The 14,167-nt window shown below is 42.1% G+C and overlaps 1 protein-coding gene across 1 annotated transcript; it reads right to left on the reverse strand.

The window, feature by feature from the left end:
- Positions 1–13: 13 nt before the first annotated feature.
- On the reverse strand, positions 14–13,527 carry fra10ac1 (FRA10A associated CGG repeat 1). Its single transcript, XM_056577485.1, has 14 exons — positions 13,415–13,527; positions 12,944–13,029; positions 12,634–12,726; positions 12,010–12,055; positions 11,655–11,731; positions 11,414–11,497; positions 10,595–10,679; positions 10,310–10,355; positions 5,733–5,849; positions 5,459–5,501; positions 4,855–5,018; positions 4,621–4,674; positions 3,881–3,965; positions 14–3,090 (listed from the first exon to the last, which is right to left on the reverse strand). Exons 1-14 carry the CDS (start codon positions 13,430–13,432, stop codon positions 3,048–3,050), a joined length of 1,041 nt encoding a protein of 346 aa, XP_056433460.1. The 5' UTR covers positions 13,433–13,527; the 3' UTR covers positions 14–3,047.
- Positions 13,528–14,167: the final 640 nt, after the last annotated feature.

Here is a 14,167-nt window from a genome sequence, read left to right on the forward strand (position 1 = left end):
TGGTCTTGTTGATGTTAGTCTAGCGTTGGATCCAGGGTTGGTTCTGATATTCTGGGTGGTCTGGATCAGGGAGGCTCGCGATGGGTTTCGGAGTAGCGGTAAGGAGGAGTGGGGTCTTTGAGGAAGTTTTCAGACTTGTTCAGACTCGTTAAGACACACCCATTTATTGTTGGGGTTTTTTTGTTTTTGTTTTTTGAAGACACACTTTAACCTCTTAAGGTGAGTGGGTACCTGGCAAATTATGTTTTCCAAATCGACCACATTTGTGAGAAGTTATCTATTCTCTATATATTGACCGTTATCAAGGGGGATTTATGGTCGCATAACCAAATCTGACTGAAACTCAAATTAGACAATTACAAATGCAAGAGCAGTTAACTCGTTTTTAGAAATTCTCTGAATTTGTTGGATGGTATTCCAGCTACAACGACCAATGTTGAGCCTCTTCTGTCATCCTTGGTGGTGACGATGGTGAACATTGGTGAAGTTGGGCGGCGGTACTATACACCTACTGGGGGATTGACACTCCTAGTTAAGAGATTCTGTATGGTTTTTAAACTCGACTTCAGAAGAACAATAACGATTTGATATTCATTGGATTGTATATTTAGAAAAAGAGGTAGAAGTGGACTAGGAAGGGGCAGGAACGCCAGAAAATGCAAGTTTTAATCATTATGGTTCTAGCTAGCTAGCGGCTATTGAGGGTAATGTATAGTTTCGATGGGTGGCAGGGGGATACGTTTTAATATGCAGATATATTTATTTTTTGAATATTTGTCTGAGGAAATGTTTTGTACTTTGTCTGTTTTTGAATGGGGAGCCAGTAGGGCTTGACAGTTCGGTAGCGATATTCAGGTCAGGTCAAGATACACATTTATTTGTAAGGTTCTTGCTAACCTTTTCTTTCTGCTATATTGTTAAGCAGATAATGAGACAGGACTACAATAACTTGCAATATACATATATACAATTTATATGCACGTTAGTCTAAACTTCAATTCTGTAATTGTTACTTAAATTGTACTTAAATGTCTATTATGAACTTCCAAATATTGTAGTGAAAAAAAGAGAGATAATACTTTGCAATTGTTAAATATCCATCGTGGGCACACATACGAACATAAGTCATTCAAATGTGGACAAATAGACGTGGACTTAAACTGAGCTTTACGTGTCCAAAGCTAACAGGTCTATGAAGCAACAGGAGGGCTGTGTAGCTCAAGAAGATACGATTAACTTTGGAGATCCACCCCAGCTTAAGGCTTTAAATACCCTTCTTGCAGAGAAGATAAGGGCTGACCTAACCCCAGCCCTATCATGTCTGTGCATGGCGATGGCTCCTGTGCTTGTTCCTGCAGTAGCGCCTGCTTATGCTCACACAGTGCAAAGTTCATGACCTAATTACGCGATCACACAGGCTGTTTGTTTTCAGTCTGATGAACCATGAACCCGTTGCGACGGTAAAGAGATAATGTAAATGTAAAACAAAAAACATTTGGCCCACAACAAATGCGGGTCTAGAGGACTGAAGGAGGATTTGCGACTTTTACGCGACTTTGACCCCCTGGAGTTATGCAACATGTCCGCCACTATAATCCACGGGACATCGATCAGAGGCTAATCCTATCCCCATGGCTTTGAGGCTATCTTGTGTATCTAGTCCAGCTTGTGTTCATGTTCTGGACGCAAGTGAGCCAAACCGCTAAAGGCTTTGTCTTTATAATTCGTTAGGAGTATATCGATATTTTAAATGGTACGTTTTAAAAGTGGCCTAGGACAAGCTACATACATACACCTGTTTTGTTGTCAGGGAATTACATTTTCCGCACAAATTTCAAATGAAGCATCTCTGGTTAGTTATAAATGTAAATAAACATCTGATCAGGGGAGAATGAGTTTGAATTCAAACCCAACGCTGGGTTGGTTTTGTGTAATGGTGACACGGCATGAAGAGAGGAACGCTATCTCCACATCGCTGACCGCTGCTGTACATTAATGTATGTTCCATCAGATGTAACCTGTATATACAAAATAAAGAAAAGGAAACGTACGAGTGTGTGCACGCGTGTGTGTTGAGTCATCAGCCAGGCGGTGATCTTAGCTGGCCCTAAGCAGGATCAGCCGTGTCTGAAAGCCGATTGGCTCCAGATCGCCGGCCTCAATACTGTGTTGTCCGGTCGTAAAGCCCGACCAAACCAAGCCCAATCAAAGGGATGGCCTCAAACCCTGGTGGTTGTACAATACTTGGACGTAATTGGCTCAAATTGAAGGGAAGGTGATAGGGTTTGCGTCAATGGAATGTGAGATCACCTGGCACCCATTGCAGCCATTTAGAACGGGCGATCGTGCTTGTGTCAAATACGCCTTTGCATTGAAGAAAAAAAAACGACTTACTACTTACTTTAGCACTTACTAAAAGCAAGTAAGTACTTTAGCATGAGTGACCATGATGATGGAGAACAAGTCAGGACCTATTTAAACCAAACTACTGTCTGAATGGGTTCTGTTCAATAGCCCCTCAGGGGTAAAGTCACGGGGATAGAAGCACAGGTTCTCCCTCAGTAGAAGAAAGTAAGGTGAGGAAACAGAATCAAGGCCAAGAGGAGGACGAAGATAAAGCAATTACCCTAATACAAGCTCACTGGGAGGTTAATCCTAACCACACGCAGTCAGGCCAGGATCCCCATCTGTCCTTGTCCCGGAGTACCCCTGGTTTCTCTGGCCGTTCCCCTTACCACAACAACTTACTAGAATGTTACAAGAGACAATGAAAATTGTAATTCTGCCAATATTAGAACGGTTAGTTGCATGAAAAATAAATCCTCACATTTTATTTTTGTGGAATTTATGTCAAAGTTTGCCACAAGAGGATGGGGAGGGTAGGGTAGGGTAGGGGACGGTAAAAGCCAGCCGCCTTTAATTGTCGTGAAACAAAAAACAAAAAACACAAAAAAACAGAAATACAACCAAAGAACCCAACAGGGTCCCGTCTGTGGGCCCGTGATGGGGAGGGGCTGTGTGGGGTGGGTGGGGCTGAGCCGGCGGGCTCACAGAAACATGTCCTCAAAATAGTCGTCAAACTCGTCCTCCCTGAAAAGACAAGTTAGGGTGGGGATCAGCACAGTACTTTATGTACCGTACTTCTACTGTACTTTATGTATGGCCTCAGTACTTCTACAGTACTTTATGTACTTCTACTGTACTTTATGTATGGCCTCAGTACTTCTACAGTACTTTATGTACTTCTACTGTACTTTATGTATGGCCTCAGTACTTCTACAGTACTTTATGTACTTCTACTGTACTTTATGTATGGCCTCAGTAATTCTTTCATACCTTATGTATGAAAATACTGTACTGTACTTTATATATCGACACAGTACTTCTGCAATACTTTTTGTATTGACAGAGTACTTCTACAGTACTTTATGTATGACATTACTTTATGTATACTATCAGCACAGTATTTCTATAGTTCTTTATGCATTTATTCAGTTCTTTCACAGTACTTTTTGCATCAGCACAGTATTCAGACAGTACTTTATGCATCAACACAGTTCTTCTTAAGTACTATATGTATCTATACTGTATGATGCAGCACTATATGGTATATGTACACACTATTTCTAAAGTATTCCATGCATGGACACAGTGTTTCTACAGCACTATGTGGTATATGTACAGTACACACTATTTCTACAGTACTTTATGGTATGTCCACAATAATTCAGCCGTACTTTATGGCACATGTACACAGTATTTCTACAGTAATGGTCTGTACATGCCGAGTGAGTCAGGGGGTTGAGAGTGCTTGAGGAGACCCCAGGGGCTTAATGCTTATTGGCTGTAAGCCTTTATGACACTAATCTCATGATCTCACCTCGACTTCTCCTCCACTGCGGGGGCGGGGCCTCGCCAGTGCTCGGCATCCGATTGGCCTGGAGCCTCGTCCGCCGCCTCTGCGTCTAAAGGGATTGGTTCAGAGAGATGACACTCACGCCGGGGTGGAGAAAGTCAAGCGTCAACCGTGTGGGTGTGTGCGTGTGTGTGTGGGGGCAGGTGTGTTGTGCGGGGGGGGACATAAAGAGATATGAAAGCCATTAAGGAGAAGACGGAGGCAGCGTTAGAGAAAGAGAGATGGATAGAGACATACAAGCAGAAAGGGAGAGAGGGAGGGGGAGGGGGGGCCGTAAAGAGTGATGGATGGAGTGTTTGCGGTAAACAGCTCCCTAGGCCGAGGGCTGAGGCAGGTCCGTTAAAAAGATGTCATCACTCGTCTATATATCCCCGTCCTCCCCAGGGCGCCGACACACACACGTTTACAGAACGGAATGTGAACCCAACGCTCCCAGTCCATCACACATCCTTCACTTTTACAGCACTATTATTATTACCAATATTCAGAGGGGTCGGGGGAAAGAGACAAAGAGAAAGATACATTCGGGAGGGAGAGAGAGACAACGGGAGAGGGTTGTGTGTGTGTGTGTGTGTGTGTGTGTGTGTGTGTGTGTGTGTGTGTGTGTGTGTGTGTGTGTGTGTGTGTGTGTGTGTGTGTGTGTGTGTGTGTGTGTGTGTGTGTGTGTGTGTGTGTGTGTGTGTGTGTGTGTGTGTGTCCGCTACCTCTGTCTGAGTCCTGGGATTCTTCAGCGCTACCAGAGGAGGATGAAGTATCCCCTAAAGCAAAGGAGAGAGACGTAAAAGTAAAAAATAGAAGTAGGGCCGAGTACAAAACATAATCCATTCTATCTATTTGTACATTAATCTGTGTCTTTGTGCCGTTAGTTCCAGCGTAAAACATCTACATCTTTACTTTGAAGAGGGGGGACCTTTAACTTGGATGGAGCAGTCTCATACCTCTGGATTTACTGTGGCCTTTGCGTTTGTGCTTCTTGGAGCCCGAAGACGACTTGGACCTCCTCCTACTCTTCTTCCCTTTCTTGGCCTTCTTCTTCGTTGGTTCCTGGTTCTCCAGCGAACTCCTCTTGGCTTCCTTCTTCTTCACCTTCACCTCCTTGCGTCTAGAGAGCCCAACATACAAAACCGTTGTTCCAAGAATACTTCCCTCCACACAGTGTTTAAACCTCACTTTATGTGCATGTTTGTCTAAATAACTGTATTCCCTCATCTGATTCAGCTCCTCGTGAGATCATGTTAGGACATCACCATGGATGGAAGAGTATCAACCCATGACAATGTGTGATTTGTGTTCATGGTGCTCTACCATGATCACAAATCACACATTGTCGGGAGCATCAATATTATTTAGGAGTACGGTTTATGCTGTTAATTGGACCCAGGACCAACCAAATATTTTGTGCAGTAAAATAAGCAATCCATTCTCACTACCGGGTCAAAACGGTTGTATGTATATTATTAATCAACACAGATATCCCCTTTGCAGTCCCTGAATATGTATACATACGTGTGCGTGTGTGTGTGCGTGTGTCACGTTGCTTACTTGTGGTGGTAGTTGAGTTTGAAGGAACATTCGGGGCACAGGCCTGGAAACCAAATTAGACAAAACATCATCTCTAAGGTCCTCCTTACAAAGCTTCCTCTACATTTAAATTAATTGCTTAAATTAAGATCAACTGGGCCCTTTATAGTGCACTATTTAGATTGTCACCATTTTGTAGTCTACAAAATCTGGTTCCTATTACAGTACACATAATGCACTCACTAAAACTTTGTGTGGCCACCTCATTGGCTCATTTGGGAGTCATGTGACTTACGGAGCTTGACGAGCGCGTTCCTCTTCTCTCCTCGCTCCACATAGGAGAAGTTCACCTCCCAGCTCTTCAGCACCTCCTCCTCCTTCTCACAGCGGCGGCTCCCACACTGGAACTGACCTGGACACACACACACACACACACACACACACACACACACACACACACACACACACACACACACACACACACACACACACACACACACACACACACACACACGTCTGTCACAGTTAACCATTTTCATATTGACAATTTGGATTTGTACTTTCATTTAATAAATGTTCACAGGTTCGTCTGAAAGCCTGAGAATTGATCAATTGCCGAAGTGGCATTTTACTTGGTAACAAGCTCAGTCCCCTTCGGCTTTCTGTCAGATTGATATGGGGCCAAGAATACCGTCTGTAGAACAATAAAGGGGTTTGCTTCAGACGTATGCAGTATGAACAGAGTAGGTACAAGTAATGCTATTGGACGCAGTCATATACAGAATAAGGCATGACGTAGATAATAAGGTGAATGCTCCAATGTGTCCAATATGACACACACACACACACACACACACACACACACACACACACACACACACACACACACACACACACACACACACACACACACACACACACACACACACACACACACACACACACACACGGCCCCAACAAAGTCAAGCATGCGCATAAAGACACACTCAGACGACCTAATAGATGAATCAACTAATCTATAAAGGCAAACCCCAAGGCCGTTCTCAGAGGGTGGGGGTTCCACGCCCGCTCACATGCAGATTAATCCCCCGCCAGACGAGCTACAGAGAGAGAGCTTCTGATGCTTGCCAGGTGTTGCCTCTGACGCAGGTGAGGAGGGAAGCCTCCTGTGTGTGTGTATGTGTGTGTTTGGCACGTCGGCCATAGGACCTGAGAGAATCCAGTCACTATATTACAGTCAACAGGATTGGGGGATTCTCTGTGCGTGTCTGAGCTTTACTTTACACTAGCGGGTTTAGCTAAACGTTGTTGTCGTCACAACCACCAACGCATCATCTTTGATGTCATTCCCGCCTCACGTGTGCTGACTGGCACGTCAGATGTTGACTAAGCTGTGGCGGTGTGTGGTACACCCCAGCGGCTCTACATCAGCAGATTTTAAGACTGACCAATCACAGCGCCGGGATCATCATAGACTAACAGCCACACATAGATGGTGACGTGTTTAACCTTTAACCTCTCCAGGGAGTCACAGTCCACCTTCTGTCCCAGAAGATAATGGATAAGGGTTTTATTAGCTTTAAATTGTGTTTTTTATCCATTATTCCATACGTACAGTAGTTAAGATGAATAACTGGTCTGGTTGAAACGCTCCTTTGAAATATGCAGTTATGGACAGTAATGAAGTATTCAAAAGTCTGCTAGGAATACTATTATCACAACTATGCTTTTTGATAAACATATATTATCGGTCTTTCTGCACCTACAGAGAGAGCAAAGGAAAGTGGTTTTAAAGAGAGAGAGGGATTGACACGTAGCATATAATAATAAAAAATATTAATAATGGATCAAATTTATATAGCGCTTTTCCCAGTGCTCAAAGACACAATCGCTTCATAAGCTAAATCATAAGAAGGAAAATAGAAAAAAAGGAAAAGCTAAACAAAACAAATATAAGACTTAAACCTTGGGTTGATGCAAGTTGTATTTGCTTTAGGTTTGTGCACTAGTGGGTTGACGTGCAACTATGGCCTTTAACTGCTGTCAGCTGCTGATCAGGGAGAAAATGTCTTTGTGAATCAAATTCATCTCAACACAAACAAAGCAGCCAAGCAGACAATTGTCGTCAAGTTGGCACTTGACGACAAGTCCCAACTAACCCTCTCTGCTGGAGGAACTTGGTACATCCCATCTTTAACCGGCCAGTCAGTCAACCAAATATGGCTGTAAAGTATGGCGGGAGGTAGGGCTGGGAGGAGGGGCACCCATAGTGACCAGGGGGCAGCCATGCTGGGAGGTAATCCCAGCACCATATGCGTGATAGGCTCCCAGTCTTTAACACCATTATTTCACTGTCACAGAAGTTGTTGCGTAATCTGCTGATCGCCAAGCAGCGTTTGTTCTCTCCCCCCCCACCCCCCCCCACGACCCCTCGGTATGGCCTTTGACCTACTTCTTGATTGGCAAAGGAGGATCAATGAAAAGCTTGGGGGAACGTGGAGAAATGCCTGTGATTGGTTATCTTATTATAGGGGAGCGTATTTGCTTTGATTTCAATATGGAGATGCGATCATGTTGAACCAACATTCTCTCGCTCTCTCCCTATCTCCCTCTCCCACTCTCTCTCTCCCTCTCCCTCCCTCTCCCCCTCCTACTATTCAGGAACAATCAGACAAGCAGTATCATGGGTCAAAAGAGCGAAACATTCAGTTTAATACAGAGATCAATTCTGTCTCGCTCCGTCTCTTTCTCAAAGACAACCCAAATAAACACAGGTCTTCTGGCAGGATAACTCTCTCTCTAGTGAGTCCATAGTCTCTCTATCGCCCATTTTCTCACAGTATGAGCCCCCTGCTCGCGGTCAATGATCCGTGGTCAGTGTTTTTGCGGTCCTTACACCTGAGGGGGCGAATAACAGCCAACATGGCATCACTGCTAGACCTGTACCGGCATGATGTGTACAGTCCTACATAATACTGCACTCAGACTTTACTCGGGTACAAGACATTTTCTCCTTCAAAAACAAAAAAATAATTATTTCGTTTTTGTTTTGATGGTAACATCTCGCAAAATATATCTTCTTAAGCCCGGTTTAGAGATTGTTTATTCTGATTACTTTGCTATGACACAATTTCACGGCTCAAGATAACGGAGAATATAATACGTTTAAGTAAGAAGTGACTTAAAAAGTGCTTGTACTAAAGTCTGTGATAACAGAGGCAATGGAGGCGTTAAAGAAACCTGATGTGTGAGGGATAAGGGTTCCCTTTAAACTACTTAAACTCACAACCAACACACTTGTGTAGGAATGAACTCAGAACGATTAGACTGTACGGTTTGAGTATCTGAGGTGTAAGACCAACACAGACACAGGACCGGTGAAGTGAAGCATGATGGGTATTAGCGCTATCGCTAATCCTACTTCCTGATTTGACGGACAGGAAGTATCAAGGGTCACAGGATTAACCTGGGTCCTTCCTATTGGTTTAGCCGGCAGGCTCCGAGACAAGCCAGCCCAAACACTAGTTAAGACCGTACATTAAGGTGACCAGATCTCTGAAATGAAGAACAGGGCCATTTGTTGTTATTATTTCTAAAATGATAACATTGCCATATTTACATTTTGCCTATTGTCAGGGTAAATGTAGCCCTGCTAGTACGAAAGTAAAAGATATGGGGCAGGTGATGCCCAAGGGTTAACTATGTTGTTTTTAAGCTTTGGTAAACAAGCCAATGTAGCGCTACAAATAATGAATCTTTCTATATTGTATTGATACCTCATTGTTTGTGATCGGTCATGCCTGCTTATGATATAAAGTCGATAGATAAACCCCAGTGTAACGTTTTTTTGTCAAACTGGGGTTATCTGACACTACTCTATCAGATAGACACAAGACAAATTACCAACGGCACTAAAATAATATTTATGAGCAAGCTAGATAATTTTCCATTAAAAAAAATAACGTTTAGAATCCTTATTTTTTTAAATAGAGGCATTTGTAGATGACTACCGTAGATCAAACACGTGCATGTGTGTGTGTGTGTCTGTGTGTGTGTAAATCTGAACATGAAGGTTTTTCCAAGTCCAGCACATTTTTTTTTAAATTCCAAACGTGCTGCTCTTTAAAAATATTAAGCAGTAGTTTAATAAATCAGTAATAAATGTAGAACCATACTATGCTAGGAGCTGGGAGGAGTGGGCCATCTCACAGGACAGTGCCCCATAACAAGCTCCAGGTGTAGAGCCCCGGCCATGCTGATGGGCAGGGTGTTAAATAGCATGTTTCTGTTGTGTGGGGGAAACCGGAGAATCCGGAGGAAAACCAACGTGAGCACGGGAGAACATACTAACTCCATGCACGGTCCTCCCCAGGGCCCCAGTGATAAACGCACTGACCCCAGACATTATATGATGAAGTGATGCCCCAGTGTCAAACACAGTGCTCCCTAGACATTACAATGCTTCTATAATATTCACTGGAATACTTGAGAAAGCTTTGCGAGTTAGCATCAGGATGTGATTTAACTGTAAAAGTAACAGAAAATCGTGAAGGCAACACAATGAATGATTGATGATAACCAACAGTGAAGAGGCAAGCTAACAATTGAGCTCCGTCTCCATCTAGTGGGGACTCTGTGTTCAGACGTAGAAAAGTAAAATGAGTATATTTGAGAAGCCAGGAATATTACTGTTGTTATTGTTAAATGTAAATTCTGAAATTACTATGCAAACTAGATATTAACAGATTAAATAATCATACTAATTATACAAGTAATACAAAAGGTTGCCTTTATTTTGTTAAATCTGAATGATATAGTCTGCATTTTCTTATTATGTAGTAAGTTATTCTCAGTCTTTCGTATAAGTCTTACCTTTTCCAGACACAACCTCATTTTCAGTTCGCCATCGAAAGCCAAACTGAGGGAGGAACAAAGGGAGCAGTATTTTACTCTACAGCCTTTGAAAATAGACGTTGTTTAATGGAATTGAACAACATAAACCTCTCACTGGATTTATTTTTATTTGACAAATTGAAATATACCATAGAAAGATTCACTTTCTTCTTAGACTTCCTCTAATTATATCTACCACTCCATCTCTTTAATCTTCTCTCTCTCCCTCTCTCTCAGCCCCCCCCCACTGACTGAATGAACTACCTTGTTCTCCTTGTATCTGCTTAGGTCGGCGATACAGTACTCCTTGAAGAGTTTGTCGTAATATTTCTTGGCCAGTGCTTTCTCCCTGTGGAAATGGAAGAATAAAAAAACTCATAGAACGCATAGAAAAGGTAATGCCATGGAGTGATTCAAACTTGTATAATATTTATTACAAAGCTAATACCAATCTCAAAAACTAGCTCATAACAAACAGTAATAGACTGATAACATCAAATCTTGTCTTCTAAATCGTTTCAATCGATCAAAACAATGACTCCAATCTAAAGTATCAGTCCCTTATTATTATTATGAATCAGATAAGATCAGAATCAGAATAACTTTTATTACAGCTTATTTTACAATTACACAATAGTAAAAGTCTTAGGCTTGGTTCCTCAACAGGCATATAGCAGCAACAATACAAGATAAAGTAAATACAGATAAGTACTAATACAAATATGTAAAAAGAAGTAACAGCAATAGATTACAATAATAAACAATAATAATAAAATTAAGTAAATAATAATAAGAGAAACTAAGACAGTGGTGGTAAGTAATGAGGTGTAATAAAGTGTTAAGTGTAAGTATAAAGTGTTCAAGTGGTAGTGGTACCAGCCACGGTTGATTCTAGTACAAAAATGCTGTGCAAATTACTTGTGTTACTTCTGTTGTTTAAGTGTGCGTTGGGTTGGTTTGGGGCTAGTAGATTTCTCCAGAAGGCTGACTGCTTGGGGGAAAAAATTGATGTTGATCCTCTGGGTTTTGGTACCAAGGCTTTCGGTACCGTGAAAGTATTATTACTGTTATTAGGATGTTTACCAGGTCATTTCCTCCTCGTCTTCATCCCGCCAGAGGAACCGGTGGTTCTCTCGAACCACATCCAGGTCGGTCTTGTCTTTCTCCCTTAAAACAGAAGAGTGATAGAAAGAGAGTAAACAGATTGGGTCAGACCGCACACAAACTGGTCTGGTTCAGGACTATTTCATGAATTATTTCATGATAAATACTATCCGAATTTATTGATGCATTTTCCATCGATGCTTTGAAGAGCCGTACTCACGTTGAGCGCTTCAAGTCTTCCACCTTCCCTCCGTAGTAGAGGATGTAGTCGCTGACATACTTCTTGTGACGCTCAAACTAGGGATGCTTAAGTTAAGGACGGAACGGAGTGCAAAATGTAGATTACACCAACCAAGGGTCCTTCCAACCAAATATATGGACCCTTGTCCAACCACAGAAGCTAGGATGTTGATTGACTCTGTCTTGAACCAATCCTTGGTATATGAGAGTACATGAATGTTGTTGTGGTGTTGAAGTAACTACACCGACAGTCATATATATTCCTATGCTGTACAACAGAGAATAGGGGCTGAGACTGGGCCTGTGGAATGGTTTGTATCCCGTTTAAAGGATACAGCGTTAAGAGAGATCAGGTGGGCTCTTCTGTTTCTGGCTTCCTCTCTGCAGAAAAAAGACAGGAAGCACAGTCAAAGAATGTGTGATATTCAGCTCATGAAGAATACAATTGAATAGGGTTGGGGCTGCACTGCAGAATGTGTAAATAATGCAGTTTTATTTTTGAAAAATGTATTCAAATTCTTTGCATCTTTATTGATGAGGCCAAGGAAGACAATTCGTCCATCCAAAGGACTAATTCTCTCATTGGGTTAAAGATGAGTTGATTAAACCTTATGAGGTTCACCCTATCACAAATAGGTTTCACAGAGCAACTTGGACAATTCTGATATATACTGCGTTTAACGATAATAATGATGATGTTGCTTTTTAAAGGGGTAATGCATAGTTATAAACTCATCATAATTTTATTTTTTCAGATTCAGATTACCGAAAGACACATTATTCATACACATGCACCTGAAAGAGAAAGAGAGAAAGAGAAAGAGAAAGAGAAAGAGAGAGAGAGAGAGAGAGAGAGAGAGAGAGAGAGAGAGAGAGAGAGAGAGAGAGAGAGAGAGAGAGACACACACACACACACACACCAAACCCGTGTTCTTGAAACGACATGTGAGTGACGTTACCTGTCGACCTCACTGCTGTGGAAGCTGCGATGCGCTACCTTGGAGTGCCTCTCCTTCTGCCATGGCTTCTGGAGGATCTCATCCTCTCGTTTCCTGTGGAACAAAAACACAATCACACTTTATTGCCCTGTTTTGGCCATTCAGAGGGACATGTTAACTCAGCTTTGATTCGTCTATTAGGAAAAACACTCCTCATAACTTGCAGCAATGATATAGCCATGATAACAACCATAACTTGGACACCCGATTATTCTTCACCATTTCCACCAATCAACAAAGTTTTTCTTACATTCACATTATACTCTTGTACCTTTTAATGCCTCGCAGAGACGACTCTCCTCCGCCTTCATCATCATCACCACTGAAATCAGAGTCATATCCGCCCCCACCGTGCACCTGTCCAGGTAAAGCACAAGTATGAAATCAATCTCTCTCTCTCTCTCTCTCTCTCTCTCTGTCTGTCTCTCTGTCTCTGTCTCTCTCTCTCTCTCCCCCTCTCTCTCTCTCTCTCTCTCTCTCTCTCTCGACCTCTCTCTCGACCTCTCTCTCTCGAAACAATCGGACCACTAGTATCATGGGTCAATATAGCAAAACATTCAGTTTAAAACAGTGGGTGTGGGGTGCCCGTACAAAGCCATGATGGTATAATCTGCACGTAGCCTATAAGTGAAACACATGACAATTATTCAAATTATACCAGGTGGGCAAAACACTTCCCTTCAAAGCCGAACACTAAAACCAAACTAATATCATTTAATTGTCACTCTAATCCTAACCCTACCTTAACTAGATTCTCCATGTATTAATCCATCTCTCGTCTCTGTTTTGGTACGGGTGGTTTCTTGTTCTTGTTTACAAAGAAGCGTCGCGGGTCGATGACGTGTCATATAAAAGCCGCACTGCAACGACGTCAGAACGTCAATGACTTTATAACGGTTAACCACTGTTAACCGATTTTTATAAATAAAAGAGCATTCAAGTTTATTCTTTTAATCAAAACGATGGCACTTCCTCGTGTTTTAAGTCACTCTACTATTTAATGTTATATTTATTATTATTATTTTTTATTTATATTTGATCCAAGTAATTCCTTCTCCATGAACGTAATAAACAGGGGCCATGTTGAGGCCATATTAATTTAATAAATAATGTAATTGTCTCTATGGAGAAACAGCCCTAGTTACACCGTGAGACCCTGATGATGTGAGCTGTCGAAGAGGACTCTATAATTAACCCGACAAGGCATAGGCCTGATTCACCCATTCATTCTGTTTTATGGTCTGCTTCTGCCTTGCATCGACACCATGAGAGAACCTGATTGTAATCGAGAACAATGAAACACTTATTCTGTTTTTCTTTTTACTTGAAAGCTGCTTCCTAAGGGAATTCTTCAGAATATTCTGGATGTCAGTGTGTGTGTGTGTGTGTGTGTGTGTGTGTGTGTGTGTGTGTGTGTGTGTGCGTGTGTGTGTGTGTGTGTGTGTGTGTGTGTGTGTGTGTGTGTGTGTGTGTGTGTGTGTGTGTGTGTGTGTGT

The sequence above is a fragment of the Gadus chalcogrammus genome, chromosome 18 (assembly GCF_026213295.1).
Source record: "Gadus chalcogrammus isolate NIFS_2021 chromosome 18, NIFS_Gcha_1.0, whole genome shotgun sequence".
Taxonomy (NCBI): domain Eukaryota; kingdom Metazoa; phylum Chordata; class Actinopteri; order Gadiformes; family Gadidae; genus Gadus; species Gadus chalcogrammus.